This window comes from Gekko japonicus, unplaced genomic scaffold, assembly GCF_001447785.1.
Source record: "Gekko japonicus isolate JY-2015 unplaced genomic scaffold, Gekko_japonicus_V1.1 scaffold2542, whole genome shotgun sequence".
Taxonomy (NCBI): Eukaryota; Metazoa; Chordata; class Lepidosauria; order Squamata; family Gekkonidae; genus Gekko; species Gekko japonicus.
The window spans coordinates 223,757-248,699 of NW_015164733.1; the positions used below are offsets into that span (position 1 = coordinate 223,757).

Below are 24,943 nucleotides of genomic sequence, written 5' to 3' on the forward strand. Positions count from 1 at the left end.
AAAGAAGTTCCTGCTACAAAAAAAGGCCCTGGGTTTGGACAACAAACAAGGTAAACAGAATAAGAAGCAAAAGGTGGGTGTGGCTGGATGACCACACTTCTGGTAACATGGGGGTGTGGCCTGATATGCTAATCAGATTGCTGTCATGGGTGTGGCCTAATATGCTAATGAGTTCCTGCTGTTGGGTGTGGCCTATTATGCTAATGAGTTACTGCTGGGCTTTTTCTACAAAAAGAGCCCTGGGCACAGATATACGCAGAACGCAGCAGGAAGCGGCGGAGAACCCCCTTGATTGCACCGGGCTGCCTGAATGGGAGCTCAGAGGTACACAGACGACAACCGGCAGCGGCCACCCAGCGTCAGACCCACCGGCCTGCCAAGGTCAATGGCGTCTACTCAGCAACCGGCAGCCGCTCTCCAGGGTCTCAGGCTGAGAGGTCTTTCACAGCACCTCCTGGCATCTGGTCCTTCTCACTGGAGGTGCCACTGGGGCTGGAACCTGGGACCGGCTGCAGGCCCAGCAGATGCCTGTGTGTGTGTGGATCGCCTGTGATTCTGCACAAATGGCACAGAATTCAGCATTGGAGTATCTCAAATTTCTTTTTTCTTTTTTTTAAACAAACAAATTTCTCGTCTAGATTTCTGAAACCTTCAATCTCAAATTTCAAATAATACAGATAACGTGCAAATAGGTGATATCTATGACACGTTAATTGCAACATTTCTTGAAGAACTCTTTAAAATGAGTCGATTAAGGCGGCTTCACGAGCCATACTAGGTCAATTCATGCACAGCGACCCTGTTACTGATTTCCATTCGGACGTGCAGACAGAGGATGTTGCCGCTCAGAAATATCTACGGGGCACCCACAGACCTTGGTCAGGGGCTGCTCCACCTTGAGGTCGGGAGGATTGGCCAACAGGTCCTTGGCGAGTTCAACGGTCAGGCGGCAGGCCTCGTTGCTGTAGCCGTGGGCATAGAGTGCTTCTGCGCAGGCAAAGAGGATCTGGAAGTGGAAAGGTACAAACAAATGAGGTGCCGCCTTGCTTTGCCTTCACATCACCAACAGGGGAGATTTGACCACGGGTGGTCAAACAGGAGGTCACGTTTTCCATACTCCCCTGAAGCCAGACACGTCTGCGGGGACAACGCGAGTCCCCACGTGGACAGAGACCCGCGCTTACCTCCATGCGGCTCTCCTGCTCCAGGGGCTTTATGCCAGCAAAGACGTCCTGCTCCTCTTCTGTCCCTCCCTCCGCCTTCTCCTCCTCTTCCTTCGCAACCTCCTGGGGGTTCAGATAGTACACCTGATAGTCATCATCGTCCTCTTCTCCTCCAGCTGCACCATTCTCCCCCACTTCTTTAGGTTTCAGACTCACCCCACCACCACCACCACCACCACCACTCTCGTCTGGGCAAGGGAAGTCGTCGTCTCTGCCGCCCAGCTCCCCCACGGGGTCCTTGGGGGTCTTCTTGGCGGACGGACTGCTCCGGAGGGTCGGGTCAGCCGCTTCCGAGAAATACACTCCCCCCTCGTCCTCGAAGGTGTCCCGGTAGCCCCGGCCCAAGGGACTCTCCGTGAAGCTGAACGTGTTGCTGGCCTCGGCCCCAAGGGCCAGGCTGCTGTCGTCCAAAGTCATCTCGGCCAGGTCCGGCTCCAAGGAGCTGTCCTCGCTGCTCATGCGGCGCTTCCCGCTGTGCTTGCCGGCCAAACTCTTCCCCGCCGGGACCTTGCCCTTGTTCGCAGCTGGCTTGTGGGCAGCCTTGTCGCCGTCGGCCGAAAGCCGCCTCAGGACACGCTGGGGGCCTTCGGGGACAACCTTCCGCTTCCCGATGATCTCTTTCGGGCGCACTGCTGGCTCCTGGGAAGCAGGGCGGGACCTGTCCCCTAACTGCAAGCAGGTCCCCACGGCCTCCTGCCCGGGCACTCTCCCTGCCTCACAGAAGGCCTCTGCACACTGGGCCCGACAGCTCCGCTGCTGGATGGCTTTCACCCAACAAAAAGAGTTCTTTTTGTCGGCGCTGCTGTACGTGATGCCAGGGATGGGATAGGCCTCCTCCCAGTTGAAGTAGCAGGCCTCCACCGCCGGCTTGAAGCCTTGGAACAGCTTCTCCAGGGATTTCTTGTGCTGCCCCCTTTTGACGTTGTCGATGACCTTCAGCTGCCACAGCCGGAGCTGCGCGCACATGTCCCTTCGTCTGGCATCACACGGGAGGAAGGGAAGAAAGGGAAAGGCACAGGTGAGCACAGAGGCAATGCTCCGATTCATGGGTGGCTTACTAGTCACAACCTCACTCCTCTCGTGTTCTGCTAACAAATTAACCTTAACTTTAAGTGATGAAGCCGCACCCTAAACTCAGACCTCTTAATCATACCTCTACTGCCTGAGTGGTTTTAGACATCCCAATGGGTCACACTTCTCCTAGATGAATATAACCTTCTTATCTAGGTAGCCAGGGATCAAATCCATCCCAGCTATTGGTTCCCCTCTCTCCTATCAGGCGAATGCGTGGGGGCCCTTAGCCAAGAGGCCACGGCTGTAACGGAGCCACGGCCAGAGCGTGGGGTGGCAAAGTCACTTCCGACATTCCAATGCTTTGGGGGCAGAACTTTCAGGGCAATCAAGTGGGGACCTGCAAGGGCTCGCAGGAGGCATCTCATTTCCCCCTCCCCCACGATCTCCTCTTCCCCTTTCCTAAAAGCCCCCACAGCCTCTCGCCTCCCGTGGAGGAAATGGCTGCTTTGGCGGCTGGACATGTTTGGCATTATACCTTTCTGAGGTCCCTCCCTTCCTCAAGCCCCCCCCCCAGTCTCCAGGTATTTCCTAACCTGGAGTTGGTAACCCTATCTCCTTCCCACCCAACAGTCAACCTCCATTATCGGCCAGGATAATCCAAAACCTCCAGGAGTTTCCCAACTTGGTGCTGTGAACGCTAGGCCTGGCCCCAATGAGTCCTCCCTCAAAAGCCTGGAAAAAAAACCCTGTTCTCTCCCCCTGCCTTTTTACTCACAGAAACCCAGTCTGGAATACGGTGGTTGCCTACCAACAGCCACTGAGAGAATATGTTTGTTAAAGCTACAGGCACTCCTTTTATTATTTTCAGGCTTTTAAAAACCCAATGTATTTTTTTTTTAGATTTCATATTTTTGTACAAGCCTAAGGCCAATTTCAGGTCTGTAGAAAGATCTGTCTTGCTCATGCACAGCCACAGTCATCAGATTTAAGTATCCTCAGATTGGGCCAATTTGCCTATCAGTATACAGATTAAAAATGGGGTGAAAATGAATCTCTGTTCACAGACTGACTGCCTAGACAGAGCCCTCTGCAGCTCCCTTGAGAATTACTGGACCTCCCAGCCTACCTGTGAGGACTGATGGTTGGATCCAAGACAGCCAGCCTCCAGAGAACCACCATCTCGTCGCACATGCTTGCGCAGGCGTGAGCAGCCACTTCTGACTGGCCGTTGCTTCGGCCGGTGTGCCCACTGGCACTGCTGTGGGACGCAGATGTCCTGACGCTGTACCACCATCCAGTTATCTATACAGAAAAACAGGTTGCTCACCTGTAACTGGTGATCTTCGAGTGGTCATCTGTGCATTCACGCCTCTGGGATATAGTGCCCCTGCGCCAACCCCAATCGGTAGAATGGAAAGCAAAAGGGATTTTCGCACCCGCTCCCCTGTCATGTGCAGGGCTCCAGTGCGCATGACATGGGGAGGGGCACGACAATCCCGCCAGTTCCTTCTGGCCACTGCCGTCAGCCACAGAATACAATAGGACCGAAAGCAGAGGGGAAGGAGGGCGGGTGGTGTGAATGCACAGACGACCACTCGAAGATCATCAGTTACAGGTAAGCCAACCTGTTTTATCTTCTTCGTGGTCTCTGTGCATCACACCTCTGGGAGTTGTTGTTGTTGTTCAGTCGCACAGTCGAGTCCGACTCTTCGCGACCCCATGGATCATCTCCCGCCAGGCCCTCCTGTCTTCCGCCGTCCTCTGAAGTTGGCTCAATTTCATGGGAGAGTAGGAAGCAAAAAAACACGCCTGCCTGGAGGAGGGAGCGGGAGGTCCTCAAAGGCACCGCAGAGCGCCGATGAAGACGTACATCTAGGGCGTAGTGTCTCACAAACGTGTGAGGAGTGGCCCAAGTTGCTGCGTTGCAGATGTCATGTAACGACGTACCCTTCAGGAAGGCCATGGACGTGGCCACTGCTCATGTGGAATGCGCTCGAAGTGGCCCTGGGAGCAGCTTCTTAGACAGCAGGTAGCAGAGCTTAATAGTCTCCACAATCCACTTGGGCGTTGTGAAGACAGCTTGCTCCGGAGCGTGGGCATGGCACAGGAGACAAAAAGGGACAGGGACTTGCGAAAACCCTGCGTCATGTCCATGTAAAAGAGCAGAGCCCTTTTGATATCTAATGTGTGAACCGGAAAGAACACAGGAAAAACGATGTCAGCTTTCAGATGGAACTCCGATACAACCTTGGGAAGGAAGGAGACGTCCGGAGCTGGGGTGCCACCCTCGTGGTGAAAAACGAGGCAAAGGGGGTCACAGCGCAGAGCCGACAGTTCACGCACCCCGCGTGCTGATGCAATGACCACCAGGAAGGCCGTCTTCCACGAGAGAAGCTGTAAGCTGCATGTGGCCATCGGCTCGAAAGATTTCCCCAACAGGTTGGTTAACACTAGAGGTAAGTCCCAGGCCGGCGTGGGGAATCGCAACGGGGGGGGGGGGGGGGGGACCCTTTGGAAAGAGTGAAAACTGAATAGCCATCCACTGGGGGGTGGTGAACAGAAATAGCTGCCAAGTATACCCGCACCAAGGAGCTGCGGTGGCTCAAGTGGTTAAGACGCTGAACTGCAGGCTGTGGAAGGTCAGTAGTTCAGCAGTTCAAGACCCGAGTTGCCGCATGACGGAGTGAGCTCCCGTCTCTAGTTCCAGCTCCTGCCAACCTAGCAGTTCGAAAGCAAGAAATTGCAAGTAGATATATAGGTACCACTTTGGTGGGAAGGTAACAGCATTCCGTGCGCCTTGGTGTTGAGTCATGCCGGCCACATGACCACAGAAACGTCTTCGGACAGCACTGGCTCTTTGGCTTTGAAACGGAGATGAGCACCGCAACCCTAGAGTCGGACTCGACTGGCTTTCGAGCAAGGGAACCTTTACCTATACCCGCACCAAGGCATAACTGAGACCTTGGTCTAAACGGGACAACAGAAAACCAAAAAACGGCAATGAGGTCCAAAGGAGAAGGAGGCAGGCCAACCTCTTAAGGTAGGCCAAGAACATATTATTATTATTATTATTATTATTATTATTATTATTATTATTATTATTATTATTATTATATTACATTTGCAACAGTTTTGCAACAGTTCAATAACACAAGGTTTGCAACAGTTCAATAACACATGGTCTACCCTATCCTGCAGAACTTTCACACGATCCTCCATGCTGTGAGTTTGAGATGAGGTACATTGTGGTATAGGACCATATCCTCCTGAGCAAGAAGAAGATCCGGCACCGTTGGGAAGTGGACGAAGGAGCCCTTTGACGTGTGGAGCAGGGTGGGAAACCAGTGCTGTCGAGGCCACCGTGGAGCCACCAGGATGCATCTGGGAGCTTCCCTCAGTATCTTGGTGAGCACTCTGGTGAGCAGGGGAATAGGTGGGAACAGGTACAGGAACTGATGGGACTAAGGGTAGAGAAAACTGTCCCCTAGAGAGGGAGGGTTCATTCCCGCCCTTGAGCAGAACAAGCGACACTTCTTGTTCCGCCTTGTTGCAAAGATGTCCACATCTGGATGTCCTGTCGAACACCAACTGGAGATACTTCCAATTGAGTTCCCACTCATGTAGAGACACTCCCCCCTGCTCAGGAAATCTGCAGTCACATTTAGGGAACCCGGAAGGTGGACTGCCACCAGAAATACATTCCACCTGTCTGATGTTCTCCGCTCCCACGCATGCAGGTACGGATGGAGGCGGGTGGAATGCGGCAGGCCGGGTGGGATAACAGAGTCAAAGGCTCTGCTTAGGGGCCTTGGAAGCCTTGGCCCTGGATTGAGTAGCAGATGGAAAGCGAGGCTAGTTTCCATATTGGCGGGAGGATGCATTCGGAGATCTCTGCCATTGTGCCTCAGGGGACGACTTCAGGGAGGACCTGCGCGACCATGACTTGTTCCAGGATTTGGACCTGGCTTGTCTGGAGGCCGGGGAAATTCCCAAGTTGTGCGATATCTTAATAGTCTTGTCTAAGTCTTGCAGGACAGAGTCTGCTGTGGAGTTGAACAAGCCTTCTCCTTCAAAGGGGAGATCCTCCACACAAGCCTTTGTATCCTGTTGCAAGGAGGTGGAGCGCAACCAAGCATGGCGTTGTAGGGCAACCGCAGAGGTAAGTGTTCTAGTTGCCACATCCAAAATATGCTTGGCTGCGTTAAGTTGGTGTTTGGCCAGGAGCATACCCTCCTTCTGGATTCATCTGGCGTGACGATTAAAATCCTCCCGAAGGGAAGTGATTAATTCTGATAACTGCTCCCAAAGGGCATATTGATATCTGCCCATACAGGCAGTGTGATTGGAGGTCTTGATATCCAGCGCCCCAGCCAGTAAAACCTCCTCCCGAAGGAGTCTAACTTCTTCCCTTCCTTATCAGGGAGTGAAGACTGAGTGCGTCTGCCCTTGGAAGATGAGTTCACTACCACCGAATTTGGTTTGGGGTGAGTGAACAAAAACTCAGTGCCTGGCTCCTGGACCTTACACATATGGTCGATCCTGCAGCTAGAAATGGGAGTAGAAGCCGGATGCGCCCACTGAGCTTTGGCGGCTTGCAGCAGGACTGATGTCATGGGAAGGGCGACAGCTGTGGAAGTGTCCATTTGAATGATGCCGAAGACTGAATCGGTGACTGTCGATGGAGGTTGCACCATAGGCAGCGCCAAGGTATTAGCCATCCGCATGATGAGCTCCCCGTAAGATTTCAGATCTTCGGCGGGAGATATAGGAAGGTCCTCCGACACCTCTTGTGGTGGGGAGGGATCAGCTGGGTGCTCTTGGTCCTCATCCCCAGAATGCTGCGAGGAAATTGAAGAAGCAGAATGTTCCGAAGGGTCTGAGAACGCCGTGGGAAGTTTCGGTACCGATTGAGTCGGTACCGAGTCTGTGTTGCTGGAGGGGTCTGCTTATGTCACTTGCCTGTCGATATCGACGGTTGAGGAGGCAAGAACTCCGGTCCCTGTGGGGGTTCTTGGTATCGGGATAGCCGAGAAGAAGCAGACTGGCGATCCCACTCTTACTGGCATATGCTGTGGGAGCCAGGGCATAATGGCTGACGGGGGATACGCCCCATACAAAAACTGCCACTGCCACTGATCCCAAGGGATCGGTGGCGGAGGACACGATCCCGAGGGCCGGTTCTGGTTGTCGGCTTGTGGGCGACGTGGGGAGGGATGCGTAAACACACGAGTTCCTTGGCCCAAGTGGAGGTTCTTGACACTGGAGGATCGGGAGACTTGGGTCAAGTCCATGTCCTGCTCGGAGTCAGTAAGCTGAACGGGACGCAGCAAAGGTGAAGATGGTGCACCTTGTAGCTGGCCACGGCCCGTTGAGTCAAGCGAGGCGGCCCCAGGTACGGGAGTTGGTTCCGACTGTCGACACAGAGTCGACGGAACTTTACCAGGAGAGCCCTCCTTATGTTTCTTATGCTTGACAGGCCTCCGTGCCCTCCCGGCGTTTTTGACAGGAGTATGGGCTTTGGACTGAGGGGTCCCAACAGAGTGTTTCAGCATCGGTCGGTCAACATCGGTGTGAGCCGGTATCGGGGACTGAGTGCCAGTCGATCCCAAGGTGGTCGTCGACATCGAAGCATGCCCGGATGTGTCTTGAGACGACGCCATCAGTGAATGGGCTAGTTTGAGCAGAGCGGTGCGAAGCCTAGCGGCCCTGTTCTTCCTGGTTTGCCTGGAGAACTTCAGACAGAGGGCACACAAGTCCACCCCGTGAGCTTCCCCGAGGCACGAGAGACAAAGGGAGTGTCTGTCGGGGTGTGTGTGTGTGATCTTACTGCCACACCTCAAACACTGCTTGAAGAAGCACCACCATTTGGCCATAGGCCGGAGGCAAAGGGAGCCCACCAATTTATTTATTTTTTTATTTTTTCATATTTATATCCCGCCCTCCCCGGTGGGCTCAGGGCGGCTAACAAGGGCAGGCCGTTGCCATGCCATATATAAAAACATGTAAAAACACAATAAAACATCCAGCATTAAAACCACAGTACTCAATCTATTACTAATTTCCTAAATCCAAGATGGTAAGTCCACAGTTACAGATGGTACTCCCCTGGTGTACATGCCCAATGACGACGGCATCAGATCTTCTACAGTTTCCCGGTTCTTCCTCGGACCTCGTCGATGCATCCTTTAAGATACCTTGATGGTGGTGGTATAATGGGGGGGCGGCTCCTACTCAAAGGCCTGGCGGAAGAGCTCCGTCTTGCAGGCCCTACGGAACTGCATAAGGTCCCGTAGGGCCCGGATCTCCCCTGGGAGCTCGTTCTACCAGGTAGGAGCCGCCACCGAAAAAGCCCTGGCCCTGGTCACAGCTAGTTTAACGTCCTTAGGACCCGGGATGTCCAACAAATTTTGGGACCCCGACCGTAGTGCTCTTGGGGGAACATGTGGGGCAAGGCGGTCCCTCAGGTAGGCTGGGCCTAAAGCAGAGTTCACCCCGGAGAAACAGTTCTAAACGGCAATGAAAGTAATTTGTCAAAAGAACAGCAGAGGAAAGCCAAATAGCCCCAAAAGAAAAGGAAATAGTAGCAACCGGAGCGAGAGAGGTCCAAACAGCACAGCGGTCAGAAGAGAACTGGCGGGATTGTTGTGCCCCTCCCCTAGTCGTGCACACTGGAGCCCTGCACGTGACGGGGGAGCGGGCGCGAAAATCCTTTTGCTTTCAATTCTACCAATCGGGGTCGGTGCAGGTGCACCATATCCCAGAGGTGTGATGCACAGAGACCACGAAGAAGATGGAGACAGACATATCAGAGGCACACATGTCCCTCCCCAAAATATGCGAAACAAAAGAAATGCTTCACCTTAGCTAAAGGACCCACCCAAGAGAGAGCACTACGGCTGCACTTCTCACCAGAGGTTCTCAGGCCGAGAAGTCAGTGGTCATGAATTCCCCCTAGACCCCCTAGGCTTCTTACACAGGCACGTGCCCCCCACCTTCTCCCTCCCCACGCCGAAATATCAAGTACCTGTTCATACGTCAAGCACTGGTCTGTCAGGATTTCCAAAAGCGGGGCTGCGTTGGTATCCCGTCTCTTGAACATCTCCCGGACAATAGAGAGCAAGTTCCAAATGCCCTCCGGTTCCCTCCCTCGCAGGGGGCGCAAGAGGCAAGCCCACTCTGCAGCCGCGGGGGGTTCCGTGGAGGAGAGGTACATGGAGTTCACATCGCTGGCAGCGGGGAAAAAAGATTAAGACGTGGGAGTAAAAGGAAAACCATTTCTGAACTACCAGATGCAGACAAAGTCTTTACGGCCTTCATCTCACCCACCCTTGCCTTTAAGGAAAATCTGCATCATTGCTCCCATTTTTACCAAATAAAGAGGCACACACACCCCGCCTCACCCCTGAGCCAGTTTGGTGTAGTGGTTAAGTGCGCGGACTCTTATCTGGGAGAACCGGGTTTGATTCCCCACTCCTCCACTCGCACCTGCTGATGTGACCTTGGGTCAGTCACAAGCTCTGGCACAGCTGTCCTTGAAAAAGAGCAGTTTGTGTCAGAGCTCTCTCAGTCCCCCTCACCTCCCAGGGTGTCTGTTGTGGGGAGGGGAAGGGAAAAGAGTTTGTCAGCCGCTCTGAGACGCCAAGTGAAGGGTGGGGTATAAATCCAACCTCTTCTTCTTCTTCTTCTAACCAACCCAAACCCAGATCTCCCACGTCCACGCACACTAAGAGGTATGGCATCTTTCCCAAGAAGACCTTGAACCAAAAGAAACCATTTCTGAGCACTGTACCCACACTGTTGCTAAAGACTGGGAAGGACCAACCAGCAATTACAATCATTTTAAATGAACCCACCTGACCTGGGTAAAACAGCACCCCAAAGGCTTTGGTTGTCGTGATGACATAATTTGCCTGCGTGGCACTAAGAACCTTACCTACAAAGCAAAGTTTGGGTCCCGTGGCACCTTTAAGACCAACAAAGTTTCATTTAAGACATAAGCTTCTGTGTGCATGCACACACGGCTACCTGCCTGAACTTATCCACAAAGGTTCGTTACAAACATCTTTATTAACTGCTCACTTTCTCCAGAGCCCAGCAAACTCAGCTCAACCTCTTCTGTGGCTTTCAGACTTGCCCAGCAGCTTATCAACCAAAGAACGCTGCCGGATACGCCAGAAGACTCTCCTGCAAGCGTTAAGGGTGCACTGTAAATTCACAGGGAGCGCCAGCCAGGACCATTTGGGCCTTCTGTTTCCCTGCATAGACAACGTGTCCAGGTGACTCCGACTGCCATGCCCAGCAGAGGAATTATCAGCTGTGGTGGGCCTCTTTCAGAGAAGCTCGGCCTGCATCCCTGATCCTCTCTCTCAGAAATCCTTGACAGAAATCTGAGTGACCTTGGGATGTTCCAAGGCAGATTCTCCTTTGAAAGCCTGGAGGTTTAACTGCGTGCAATCCTTTGAGAAACAGCCCAGGTTTCCCTCTGCAGCGACTCACCCCCTCAGTCCTGCCCCCAAGGATGAGCTGCAGACTGAGGGGAAAGAATGCCTCGAGTCTCCTTCTCACCAAAATGGCAGGCGAGGGGGCAACCCTGCTCCTGCAACATACCATTTCTGATTACAGGCGGGAACTCAGATGTGCGCACATGTGCGCACGGGCTCCCTGTGTGCAAGGAGGAGGATTCCAACATGCTAGTTTTCCTTCAGGTGGGCAGCCGTGCTGGTCTGAAGCAACAGAACGATGCCTGAGTCCAGGGACACCTTTAAGACCAACAAAGTTTAATTCTGGGTATCTGAAGAAGTGTGCGCACACACGAAAGCTTATACGCAGAATTAAACTTCGTTGGTCTTAAAGGTGCCCCTGGACTCAAACGTTGCTAGTTTTCAGAGGGCAGAGGGCTGTTGGTTTTTTTTTCCAAATGGGGGTCATTCAACCATGCCCAGCCCCCCCCCCCAGCCCACACTGGCCACTTGGGAGGGCCAGGTCCCCATGCCTGGAAGCAGAACCACCCTCCACTCTCAGCCACCAAGAGCTATGCAGGCCACACTGTGCTCATCGGCTAGGCCAATTCTTGCCATCAACAAGAGAGAGAAGGCGGCGAGTACTAATTCAGCAACACCCTAGAACAGTGATGGCGAACCTTTTAGAGACCGAGTGCCCAAACTGCGACCCAAAACCCACTTATTTATCGCAAAGTGCCAACACGGCAATTTAACCTGAATACTGAGGTTTTACTTTAGAAAGAACAACCCATACATTAACTTAAGAGGATCCAAACAAAACAAGGAAAGCAATCCCAAATGCTTTCGTTTCCATAAAATTATTTGGCAGGGAATTCGACACTTTAATGACGGCCTGGGCCTGGCTGGGGCGATGGCACACGTGCCCACAGAGAGGGCTCTGGAGTGCCACCTCTGGCACCCGTGCCATAGGTTCGCCACCACTGCCCTAGAAGAGCAGCCACCGGAACTCCCACCTCTGCCCATAAAGAAGAGAAACAGCCAACAAATTCCTGGCTCAAGCGCGGCCCCAGAAGCCGTTCACGGCAGCTCGCCCACAGCAGGCTACCAAGTACGTGGCAGGACCATGGGATGGGTCGCTGGCAAGTCACGTTTGTTTGGCAGGCGTCCGCACAAGCTGTTGAGGGACGAGGAGAGAGGATTCACCTGAAGACAACAGGGGAAGGGCCACAGAACTTGTGCAGGGTCTTCTTTATGTTGTCGCTTAACGTCGATTCATCCAAGTACCAGGTGCTTTGATCTGAGGCCGAGGGGCCAGCGGTGGGATCTGGGAAGAGAGCAGGGGGAAGTCACATTCTGCCCAGAGCAGGGAGAACGTAAAGACTTGTCGAGGGAACAAGAAGGCTTAGCTTCATTCCTGAAATCAGGGCCCTGCAGGACCTTTTACAGTTCCGCAGGGCCTGTAAGACGGAGCTCTTCCGCCAGGCCTTTGAGTAGGAGCCGCCACCGCCACTACCACCAGCGTGTGACTGCAGAGCAGCTCTGCCGGGTTGGGCTGACGTGGCCCGTGGCATCCCCCTCATTGATCCCAATGTGATGTGCAATAGGGAGCGAGTATCTTAGTCGCGATGATCCTGTGAGTTGTCCACTTTTGCTTAAATTGTTTTAACCTGCATTTTATTGCACTGTGTGCCTTAATTGTTTTTAACGTGTGGTATTGTATTACATTTGTGTCTTGTAAGCCGCCCTGAGCCCGCGTGCGGGGAGGGTGGGGTATAAATGAAATAAAATAAAAAATAAATAAAATTTAAAAATGAAGCTGTTGTCCCAAACAACATTTTTCGGGGGGGGGGGGGGGTGCTACCCATTAAATGCTAGAGATACCGTGATGACGACAGCAAATGAAAGAAGCCCTCCTGTGAATACAAGTCTTTGTCTTCATATTTCCCTTCCCTTGCAAACAGTGGAGCAGAATACCACAGGGTTGATTTATTTACTTCTCTTCTCCCCAGTGGTAATCCAAAAAGGCTCACACCATTCTCCTCTCCCCCCCCATTTTATTCTCACAACAACCCTGTGAGGTAGGTCTGACTGAGAGCATGGAACTGGGCCAAAACCAACCAGCGAACATCTGTCGGCATTTGAACCCCGGATCCTCCCAGATCGTAGTCAAGTCATGCTAACACTGCAGCACAACCCTGGTTCTACAAAGAACCCTAACGGCGAGTTTTACTTCGTGTCTTGGAGTGCTACTGCTGAGACTAAACTAAAAAGAAGACCTGCCCGTGTTACCTGGGGCCCCACACACAGTGTTGATGGCCGTCGACTGAGAGGACAGCAGCTCATCCAGCAGGCGCTGAGCAGTAGGAAGGATCTAAGCAGGAGAGGGGGAAATGAATGCTTATTTAAAAAAAACAACAACACCACACAATGTATTTCCCTCCACAAAAAAAGAAAAGAACCACTGTTAAGAATTCATCTTTTGTGCTCACAAAAGTACGAGGCTGAAAGGTGTTACCTGTAGAATTTTGGCCACAGAATTTCTGCCTGGCCCATATGCAGTAACCCTGTCTGTGGAAAAGACAACTGACCGGCTGCTCTTGATGCCCCCAGCAGCAGCTGAAGGATTCCCTCCACCCCTGGATCCACTCTCCTCATTAGCCTACTGCCCATTCCCTGGGGACACCCCCAGTGGGCGACACCCAGGGGCAGAAGGCACAGGATCACTCCCACTAGGTAAGGGAAAGGGGGCTGAGACCCACTTGCTGCGAGAAAGCCACATCACTGTTTGGAAGGGAGGGAGACACTGGCACTGAAGCACACGAGGCAGAGCTCGCCCCGGCCCCAAGGGCAACAGCCCAGGTTGCATTCCGCACTTCCTTGGGCTCCTGGGTAGGCACTGTACAGAGACAGAGGACTCCACCACTTCCATTTCTAAATAGAACCTTTCAGAGGCTTGCAAAACCATACAAGGTGAGAACCAGGCTGTCACAGACACAAGCCAGTGGGGGCTGATGCAAGCCCCCCCCCCAAAAAAAAAATTCAGCACTCACAACTGAAAAGGCAGCTCAGCCAGGAGCCGTGACCTAATGCTGGGGAAATGAGAAATCCCGGCAAAAATGCCACCAGCCAAAAAGACACCTCTTTTTTCCCCCCAGCTCTCCTCTCATCTGCCTGCGTGTGCCGTTTTCTCTCGCTTCCTTCCTTTTCTCTGACATCTCTTGTTGGGGAAGAGGGTGGGTGGGAGGGTTATATGGAGTCTGTTTGCGGATACGCTTGGTAGGAAATGTGGAGAAACCCTTTTTAAAATCTTAAAACGAAAGAAACAAAACACACCGTGAGACATCTAGTTAAACTGGGTGGGGCGGGGTGGGGGGGGGAGCTATGCTGCCAGGGAAGGTGCCCATTCGGAAAGGAGGCTGGCGCTTAGACATGTTTTACATGGGGATGCCCTTAGATGGGACGGAGTTGGAGCCACATTCAGCAAGCCAGTTCTTCCCTGGCACAGGACCGGAGAGACACACTCGGCAGCCGCCCAGTCAGCGGGCTTGCTTGCTTCCCAATGCAATGCCCAGTGCTGGCTGCAATTCCCCAGCCCCCCACCCATCCACCCAATGCCTTGAGCCCCGGGATCTCTTGGACTACTGCAATACATCTGCCCACTAAAATCACCTGCTCGTGTTCACGCTGTAACTTCTGGCAGTCTGGAATATTAGCATTCCCCCGCCCCATTGTGATCCCCATGACTGCCACACGCGGCATGTAATTTTGCTGTCGGCATTCACGTTTACAAACAAAGTGGCAGGAGGGGCCCACAGCAGCACAAGAGCTTGCCATTACAATAAACACTGAGCCTAACAAGTGCCTTGGGAGCAGCTCACTCTGCCAAGACACCTGCACTTGATTGCCCATATGCCAGAACCGTTCCCTGGGTGAGGCCGATCTTGGGAAGACGGTGACGTCACGGCTCCCCCGGGCCGTTTCTGAGAGCGGCTCCCCTGGAGGGAAGGCACAGCCTGAGCACTGAGGCATATCCTTGCAGCCACTAGAAGACGACATGACGGGCCCTCCGCAAGAGCGCCCAGGATCACATCGACGCCCACACTGTGCTGCATTTCTTTACAAGGGGGGAAACGAAGAGATCACGCAAACGGGGCGTCTGCCGGACCAGGGCAGCCAGACGGAGGGTTTGGTTTGCACGGGAGGGATTGGGCTGCTGCTCCGGGCCAAGGTGCCAGCACCCACTGCCCACAACTGAACGCCCACGCCAGGACTTCACCGGAAGCTCCCCGATGCCCACGATAGGCCAAGGATGCCTACTTGCCAGTTTGGTGTAGTGGTTAAGTGCGCGGACTCTAATCTGGGAGAACCGGGCTTGATTCCCCACTCCTCCACTTGCACCTGGCTGGTGTGACGGTGGGTCAGTCACAAGCTCTGGCACAGCTACCCTTGAAAAAGAGCAGTTTCTGCCAGAGCTCTCTCAGCCCCACCCACCTCACAGGGTGTGTCTGTTGTGGGGAGGGGAAGGGAAAGGAGTTTGTAAGCCACTCTGAGACTACAAGTGAAGGGCCATGGGGTATAAAGCCAATCTCTTCTTCTTCTTCTACTGCCACTGCTGTGACTTGGGCGAGGAGGGCAAGCCCCCCGGGCAAAGGGTAATGCCGCCTGGCAGCTCGGCCCAAGGAGGAAGAGCGCGCCCCGGCAGGGCCTGCAGCTGCTGACAAACTGGCTAACAAAAACAACAGACGGCAGGAGTCCCCAGAGAGGTCACCCCAGCTCTCGAGGAATCAGAAGGAGAGGTGCCACACCTCCAGCTGCTATGATTTCTGTTCATTAGGCTTGCAGGTCCTTCTGGGAACATATGAGCACGGCTGACCACCTAATTTGAGCAGCTTTTTCCAGCCATTTGTTTCTCTAAGTAGGCTGCAACTGGCAGCAGTTTTCTGTGAGGAGCTCTGTACTTCCCAAGTGAAAAAGCCTTTCTGGTTTTTAAACCCGGTGCGGGTAAATCAAACTCCAAAATCTCAACCAGGCTGACCGACTCCTGCCCGCTTTGCCAGGTGCGCCCACTCAGAGAGAGGGCGTGCTTTGCTTCTCGGCAGCCTTTCCCTTGCCGTGGAGCAGACCACCGTACAGGGCGTAAGGGAGGCCTGTGGCCATTGCTGTACAAGGAATGAGCCCCCCCCCCCAAAAAAAAACACGGACTTGGGAAAACATTCCACCTTATCCTCGGGGCTGCCACCAAGACTACTTGAGGAGGGGGATTATTCAGCAAAGAGTCCCCTTGCAGAACCTGAGCGAAGCGTGATGGGGGTGGGGGCTCCCCCCTGCTGTAGTCTCCACTTACCTGTTGGGGGAGTTCGCTGATTAAGTACTGGGCAAATTTCTGCAGCTGATCTCTCTGCAGTCGAGACAAGGATTCTGAGACAGGGGCTCGCAAGCACACGGCAGATGCCTGGGGTGGGGGGGAGAGAAAGCAAGACCACTGCTTTAATGTCCAGCGATTAATCCCAAGACTCAATACAACTACATGTGAAAAACAAACTTCAGGAGCAGACATCTCATTTAACACAGGCAAAGACTGGAGGAGAACATCTCAGAATTACAGCAAGAAACGTTAACAGACCACAATATACACATTGGTGTTACTGGCTTTTGGGGGAATTGCGTCAAGAGGTCACTTTCATTTTTCTACCCAATCCAGTATATGTTTTCTTTGAAAAGAAGGTTTCCATGGTTCAGTGGCAGCTCCTTCCACAGAGGAGTGTGCAAGACTGCAATCACAGCATGCCAAAAGGTTAGCAACCACAAACAAGGTAAGAACTGAAGAACTACTATAACAGTTACTTTTTCCACTTCCAGCAAATTAAGCCGTTTTCAGGGAACTCTGCAACAAGTGCAGTTTCCAGTTACACGACAGTTGCCTTCAGTTGCGGCACACAACTGCTCATTTTGCTATTAGTCAGAATGCATTAGCTGAGGGGCGGGGCCTCTCATGTTGCAGTCCTAAACGTGCACCCTTCCAAGTCCACTGAAGCCAACGGGTCTCACTCTGCTCAGAAGGATGTAACTCTGCTCTGAACTGTACCATACGCAGATCAGGGAAAGGAGGCTTTGCATCAATGTACAGTCAGCCATCAAACATTTGTATATTACTTTGTTGTAAGCCACCCTCAGCCTTAGTTGCAGGGAAGGGCGGCCCAGCAAAGCCAATTTAAATAAATAAATAAACAAACATTCACACATACACCTCCTCCTAATTTTTAGATTTCAGGTTGCTCCAACCAGCCTATAGCAGGTGGCTGCTCCCAGGGAAGGAAGGGAATTGCAGGCCTCTCTCATCTAATTCTCCAAAGGGCCAGAGTGTCGTAAGTCTGGAATGTGGAGGGGTGCCCTCCCGTCTTCTGTCTTAACTCTCTGTGGCTCACCAACTGTTTGCTATCTTTTGTTTGACCTTGTAGATGCTCCAGCTGCAGCTTTACTCGGCTGGGAAAGTTAACGGCTTTTTGCTTTGCCTGCTCGCTTTGCCCGCCCGCGCGAGATGTATCCACTGGCTCATGCTTACCGGGGGGATGTTTGATTCTAGTATAAGTCAGTGGCCCTTGTATAGGCGGCCATTCCTGACACAAGCTGTACATGTGTCTCTAGTGCTGGATTTACCAATAAACAGTTATCTTCTCATGAAGCCCTGTGTTGTGTAACCTGACTAAGGACCCTGACACAGAGAAGCTGCTGCTTATTCTCCAGTGGGTGGCCGGGCCAGTGTGTAGTGTGTAGTCACAGTACAACCTCTGAATCCGGTACCTCCTTAAAGATCAATGACATTTCCCAAGAGGTAAGCTCCCGTGAATCAAAGCTCGTGAAATCTCACAGGCGTGCGCTTCGACTCACAAAAGCTCACACTGTGGGAAATTCTGTTGGTCTGGTGGGTGCAAATTTTGTTCTGCTCATTCTCAAGCTCCCACATCTTATCTACTCAAGAGTGACAAACGCTGGAAGCAGACAGTGAACTAAAAGAGCCAACAGCAGTGTTTCCATGCGGGCTTCCTATTAACTCCTACATCATACAACAGAAATGAATGGCTTTTAATTCCTTCTCTTTTTTTTTTAACAAGGTCCTTTTCTGTTTGTCATTCATTCAAGCATCTGCAACTGACTTCCTTGTTCCCCCTGGCATTTCCTCAATGGTTGCAAGGAATAGGCGTGTTGGTCTGCCACGGCACAATAAAAAGCCCAGTGGCACCTCAAAAAGACAAACAACGTTTATTTCACGAAAGCTCAAATCAGACGAAACGTGATCCGTCTTTAAGGTGCCACTGGACTGGTTTTGTTCCTACAACAATCCTTCCATCTTTTAATCTGCGGTCCTTTATTTTATTATATATGTACAAGAAGCAAGCCAGTCTATTAACATTTCATTAATCACATACAAAGCCTTCTGCTCTGATACTCACTGGCAAAATGCTCTCCAGTGCTACAACCATTGGCACAATTAATACACTGCACAAAAAGGCACAGTGCCATCCTAAGCAGAGTTACACCCTTTGAAGCTCACAAATGTCCATGGACTTAGAAGGGTGGGGGGGGCGGGCCCCGCGATACTCGCGGGGGGGAGGGGGGAGGTATTCCCTGCGGCTCCCAGGTGGCTCGGCTGCTGAAGCAGCAGGAGCTCCACACAGAGGAGGACGCAGCAGTGACTGTAGGTCAGCCCAACAGGCGGTCCGTTGGGCTCGCCAGAATTTCCCCCACCCACCCGACGACAGAAGCAATGGCTGCAGCTAGCCACCAGCCCTCCAAGGTTTCCCCCCGCCCCCAGCCACCTCGGCCGCGCGCAGCAAAGGCGGCGAGCCCTGTACGGTTCTTCTCCCTCCCCCGCTGCTGCCAGCAGCGACGTCAATGGCCCCCTCAGCAATGGCTGCGGCGCCCAGCCGCCGGCTGCTAAGGCTTCTCTTCCTGCGCCACTGCCACCAGCAGCCACAGTTCCTGTTGGTAAGTGCTTTCTCTGCACATGCGCAGGGAAGGCGCTTTTACTTTTTGGGGGGATTTAAATATCCCCCGTATACTTTTTTCAACTTTTTAGATTTTTCTGCACATCTGGGGATTGCCTCAAATGTGCAGGAAAATCACCCTGGCCCCCAGGTGCCCCCGATGTGCAGATTTAGATATCCGCACGCTGGGGGGTGCCTTGGGAATTAGATATACAGATTTCAGCACTGCTTTTAATTGGTTTTATGATGTAGTTTGTTATGCTGTTTTGATCGCTGGCCGCCTCGGAAACCCAGACTGAGCGGAGTGCCAGGATACAAACATTTTAAATGAACACGTTAATAACTGAACCGTGCGTGTTCCTCTGCTCTTGTCAACCATCTATCTTCAAATCCCTCATTTGATTTCTGTAAGCTTCTCAACAATCCGCCAAGGAAAGTGATTATCCCAAACTCCAAGATCAGGGATGCAATTTGTATCGCGTATCTTGGCCGAGCACTGATTGGGCTCTGAAGAGAAGGTTTTCCTTTCCAAGGGGAAGAGACGGCTCCACGGAAAAGGTGGAGTGATTTCATTCCTTTACCTTCGCCACTTGCCAAACATACCTCAGGCATTAAAGAAAACAAAAGTGTGATTTTTGTTTTGTTTTGTTCATTTTTACAGGATTTTCAGATGGACACCCGTTATTTTCTTTGCTACAACACAGGCAACAATGCCTCATGTCCAGATATGCACAGCCCTTCCCTCCGTGTTCATATGTTCCCTTCTCATAAGAACATAAGAACATAAGAACATAAGAGACGCCAATGTTGGATCAGGCCAAAGGCCCATCCAGTCCAACACTCTGTGTTCTCATAACGTAAATTCCAAGTTTAACAGCTGGCAAATACAGCTACACACCTTATCACCAGGGTTACTCTAGAAACCATTTCCCTGCTCATCCATTAACTCAGTAGGCAGCCTGAGGCCAGCTCCATTCCCTCTACTTGCAATACGGAGCCCATACCTGCGGCCTGCCTCATCAGGCTGCTTTAAGGACTGCCAAGGGGCCCGTAGACCATTTTCAGTGCTCAGAGAATTGTTCTGCCTCCTTTTCGCAGCTCTCACTGGCAGTTGCGGTTCATACCTATGCCTAGCAGCTTCTTACGGGCCTAGGACAGTTCCTTCTTTCCTTCCTTCCTGTCTCCCTCCCTCCCTCCCCTCCTAGGACCCTTTCCAGCCAGCTAACCTGGCAGTCCAGCTACCACACTGCAAACCCCCACAACACCACCAATCCAAATTCTAGGTCTTAACCAAGAAAGCATTTCAGAACAATGAAGAAAAGGGGGGCTTGGAACTGCCTAGCGCTGAATAGTCCCCGGTCTGTTCAGATAAAACAGGAATGCCAGACAACTATCCCTTACGAGAGTCCATCTGGATTTTAGCCTCACATACAGTTGTGCCACAAGCTTTCTGGGAGCTTGTTTTCCTCTTGCTACCCAGCAATGCATACGGTCAAGCTTGTGGGGCATCGTTCAGCCAAAACACATCTTCACGGTGTTGTGCCCATACATGCACAAGCTCCCCTCCCTCCCTCTCTCTCTGTTTCTGCTTCTAGGAAATGCAGCTCTCAGGATCCTATCAAGTGCTCTGGAAACTATTCCCAAGAACGCTGCAGTGGAGGAAGAAAAGGGAGGGGAGACCCTGCAAGCAGCCTCCTGCTGCCACCTCACTGCCCCCCCCCGGAAGATGAGCGGGGGCAGGGCAGGAGAAGTTTGACCATCTGAGCTAGAAAGGAAGTGGGCAGCTGGGAATCGCATTGTGTGCTCTGAGCCAAAACGTAAGCTGGATCAGTTTGTTTCAGTCAGTCAGATTCCGTAACAAAGGGAACTTCCCCAAAAGGAAGAGAAAAAGGACTTAACACACACCCCCACACTGAATCAAGAACCAGAAAGGTTAGTTACAAACAAATTATACGGCCAATTACTAAAAACAATACGTATAACCTGAATATTATCAAAAATACATTGGACTTAGTGAAAGACCTTCCACGTTACAAGAAGTTTGTTTTTGTGCCTGAAAAGCAAACTGTGGTTTGAGGTGTTCTCTACAAACCAAGATTCCAAACTAGGATTAATCCATGGTTTGGAATTGCAATTTGACCGGAAAGGCACAAGCCAGAGTCTGTGAATCAGTTTATCACGGCGGATCAAGTCTTTCCTTAGCTCCCGCACAAATACAGGGAGCACGGAAGTCCAGGGACCCACCCGTGCCGTCCTCACAGCAACTGCACATAGTTCTTGCATCTGGGATGATGCTTCTAAAGACGTACCTGAAGCCCATCCCACTGAAATCCAAAGCCTCCCCAAAATTGCTTCTCTCTTTGAAAGCTGAGCTATGAAGGTTTCAAATCAATCAACCCAAAGAATCATGAAACTTGTTCCCTGAGCCAAGGGACTCAGCAGGCCCACAACGCCACTGAGGGATGCTTCAAAAGCCGTTTCTGATCCGGCATGGGAGTCAGGCGTGCAAAGGCAGGGGAAGCGAGAAACTCTGGTGAGCTGGCACAAGCCCTCTCTGGCACCCACCCTTCCTTTCTCGTTTTCCTAGCCACGTGAAGCGAAAACAGCCATTTCCCCTCATTGCTGCGTCCATTAATGTGCTCTAGTGAGGCATCAGGATGTTCAGAAGAAAATGCAACATGGATTTCTGCAGCTTTCCCAGGAAATAGTGAAAGAGATAAGTGTGATACGGGCTAGTGAAGCACAGTACACTTTCTCTGCTCTAAGTATGAGCCAGTCAAGGATGGCTCCACATACCCAGAGGTCATTTCGGGGGGGATCGCAGTTCCCCCGGGTGAGGTACGGGGGGCGGGACACATGACGAAGCCCCGCCCCATGCTTCTGGCCGCCCCGCTTCCGGCCCTCATTCAGCCAGGAGGAGGCAGGAGAAGAGGGAGCGTAAGTTGCTTCCTCCCTGCCTCTCCCCACCCCTGCCGGCCTGGGGCCAGGGAGGGCCTTGGCGGGGCTTCCTCGCACTCCCGCCGGCCTTGCAGGTCCACCGCCGGGCCCCTCATGGGGCTCGCATATGCTAATGAGTTATGCTAATGAGTTCCCCTAGCTCTTTTTCTACGAAATGACCCCTGCACATACCCTTAACATAAAGGGCCGGTGACATAATACCCACAAGTCACATTCTGTGCACACTGACACAACAAGCAGAATGACAAACAGATAAACAAAGAGCTCTGTGGGAGAAGCAGCAAGAAGTCATAACCGGGGGGGGGGGCCTACATTGTGTATCCGGAAGAGACAGAGGGCGACCACGTGAGCACACCACTTGGCCCCGGCTCCACAGGTGCAACTGCAGGATGTGATTCTGCATCTGTCAAACATCACCGCCACGTTGTACGCTCCTTTCGGGGGGACCATCTGGGGAGGCACCACTGTGGCACTCAGGTGGAAACCTGTTGGGAGAACAGGCTGAAGGTTATTCTGTGGTAGAGATCTTACACCCCGCACACACACAAAATACACACTGCAGCCAACACGCGATCAGTCACAAGCCAGGTACCTCGACATCTGCCAATAATGGCCTCTCTTCCATTTCAACCAAAATCTCAAGCACCAGGAAGACATATGGGCCACCACACCGTGTGAACAAATACCCACTGTTGACTTACGATTTAAAGAAAGGGGTTTTCAACGGTAAAGATCTGTATTTGCACTGAGATCCATTTGGCATTTAATTGAAACAAAACCACTTCCCACCGACATCCATTAAATTACCCAGATCTCTGAGTACTTTACAGTCAGGCACATTAATAACTCTGCTAGTTTACAGATTTTTTTTGGGGGGGGGGGGTTGCAGTCGAAAAAGACAAATCCATGGCTGAAATATGACCCCAGCCCAACTCACATCCAAGCCTTCCCAAGAGGCAGAGGTCTTCCATCCCCTATCTAATGAGGCTCTCTGAGCAGTTCAGTTATATGCTAAGCTATGAAACTACTGCAGCGGGCATTCATTGCTCTAAGAATATGAGTTTCCTTCAGATGGCATAGCTTGAAAAAGGGGCAACATTGGGGGGGACGACCAAGTAAGTGTAATACTCAGGTTCACAAGTTTACATGTACTGTATTAGACTAGTCTGAAAGTTTTTATGTTTGGTTTATAAAATTGTTTTTACACTCCTGCCATTGGGCCTGAGATGCTTAAGAGAAAGGCAGGCACATAAATATTTTAAATAAATATGGTGTCAGTAAGATAAAACTCGAATGGAGCTGCGGTGGCTCAAGTGGTTAAGATGCTGAACTGCAGGCTGTGGAAGGTTGGTAGTTCAGCAGTTCGAGACCTGGGTGCCGCAAGACAGAGTGAGCTCTTGTCTCTAGTTCCAGCTCCTGCCAACCTAGCAGTTCGAAAGCAAGAAATTGCAAGTAGATAAATAGGGACCACTTCGGTGGGAAGGTAACAGCGTTCCGTGCACCTTGGTGTTTAGTCATGCCAGCCATGTGACCACGGAAACGTCTTTGGACAGCGCTGGCTCTTCGGCTTGGAAACGGAGATGAGCACCGCAACCCTAGAGTCGGACTCGACTGGCTTTCGAGCAAGGGAACCTTTACCTTTTAAGATAAAACTCACAGGGCCATTTGCCTCATAAGGTCTCTGTTAGGAAGTGCCTGAAGCAGGGATGTATTTGGACCATTTTGTTATTTTATTTTTATGTTAATTCAATGGCTCAAGCATTTACTAGCCCCAGTTATTTATTTATTTATTTATTTATTTCATGAGACTTCTAGCCCGCCTTCCCCACATTGTAGGCTCAGGACAGCTAACAGCATATATGTATCTGCAGTTAATGCAGATTTACAATATTAAAAACATTATTACAACACTTATATCCCACCTTTCTGCCCTTACAAGGGCTGCCAAGGCAGCTAACTATTTAAAACAGGCAAGATAAAACTGCATTATAAAACCATTCAAATCCACACCCCCATACACACACACACACCACCTTCCTAGACTAGCAAACAGGCCCCTTCCCATTCCATGATATGCAAATGACACAGATCTAGTTTCTCCCTCTGTATACTATAACGCAAAACAGTTAACAGTAAATTTTCAGAAGGCCAAAATCCTTAACTTTACCAAAAAAACTTTGTTAAACATGGATGGCAGATTGGCAACCATGACACTGAGCAGATAAAGTTTTCCAAACGTCTAGGCATAGTTTTCCAGTCATCCAGTTTGTGGAAAGCTTGGGTGGCCCACCTACTTAGACTTCCCACCCCGAGATTCTTGTTCACGAAAGGGGGCCCACATATTCCTTATGTGATCAAAGTCTTCCAGGGCAAGCTGGTTCCCCAGCTCACGCATGGGTCACACAACCACATTTATACAATGATTTCTGTTCCCTGGAGGCAACACAATGCATATTTGGGGCCCTGCCCTTCTTGGATTAGAGCCAGGGATGGTGCTGCTTGAAGGGTACTAAAAGAACTTGCGGATGTAATTTCTGAGCCTCTGGTCATTATTTTTGAGAATTCTTGGAAAACAGGTGAGGTGCCAGAAGATTGGAGGTGGGCAAATGTTGTCCCCATCTTCAAGAAGGGGGGAAAGCAGGAGCCCAACCCGTCAGCTTGACGTCTATACCCGGGAAAGTTTTAGAACAAATAATCAAACAGACAGTCCTTCAACATTTAGAAAGGATGGCTATGAGAGCCAGCATGGGTTTCTCAAGAACAGGTCATGTCAGACTAACCTTATCTCTTTTTTTGAGAAAGTTACTACCTAGCTGGATCAGGGGAATGGTGTAGACGTAGTTTATCTTGATTTCTGTAAGGCTATTGATAAGGTTCCACATAATATTCTTGTTGACAAATTGGGAAAATGTGGCTTGGATCCTATGACTGTTAAGTGGATCTGTAACTGGCTGATAGATCACACCCAAAGAGTGCTTGTGAATGGTTCCTCATCCTCCTGGGGAGGAGTGACAAGTGAAGTGCCTCAAGGATCTGTCCTGGGACCAGTTTTGTTCAACATCTTTATCAATGCTTTGGATGCAGGAACAGAGGGAATGCTTATTAAATTTGCAGATGACACTACATTAGGCATACAGCAGGGGTCACTGGGGGTGGGGGTTTCCTGCATTGTTCAGGGTTCCCTGGAGGTCCCTTCCAACACTAGGATTCTAAGCACGGGGCTGGGGTCAAGGAATATGCTTTTGGCTCAAATTAAACTCTTCTGGATTAATTTAATCAATTCTTTCATATATTTCCCACT

At 51.4% G+C, this 24,943-nt stretch overlaps 1 protein-coding gene across 1 annotated transcript in view; it reads right to left on the bottom strand.

Moving 5' to 3' along the window:
* ZSWIM8 (zinc finger, SWIM-type containing 8) overlaps positions 1–22,127 on the bottom strand; it is a gene marked incomplete at its 5' end in the record, with an annotated part of 49,283 nt that extends 27,156 nt beyond the window's left edge. The window contains 8 exons of the mRNA XM_015409616.1: positions 875–1,006; positions 1,185–2,199; positions 3,364–3,539; positions 9,262–9,463; positions 11,903–12,023; positions 12,989–13,070; positions 16,044–16,151; positions 21,955–22,127. Of these exons, the coding sequence (XP_015265102.1) occupies positions 875–1,006; positions 1,185–2,199; positions 3,364–3,539; positions 9,262–9,463; positions 11,903–12,023; positions 12,989–13,070; positions 16,044–16,151; positions 21,955–22,127 (2,009 nt within the window). The remainder of the gene's footprint in view (positions 1–874; positions 1,007–1,184; positions 2,200–3,363; positions 3,540–9,261; positions 9,464–11,902; positions 12,024–12,988; positions 13,071–16,043; positions 16,152–21,954) is intronic.
* Positions 22,128–24,943: the final 2,816 nt, after the last annotated feature.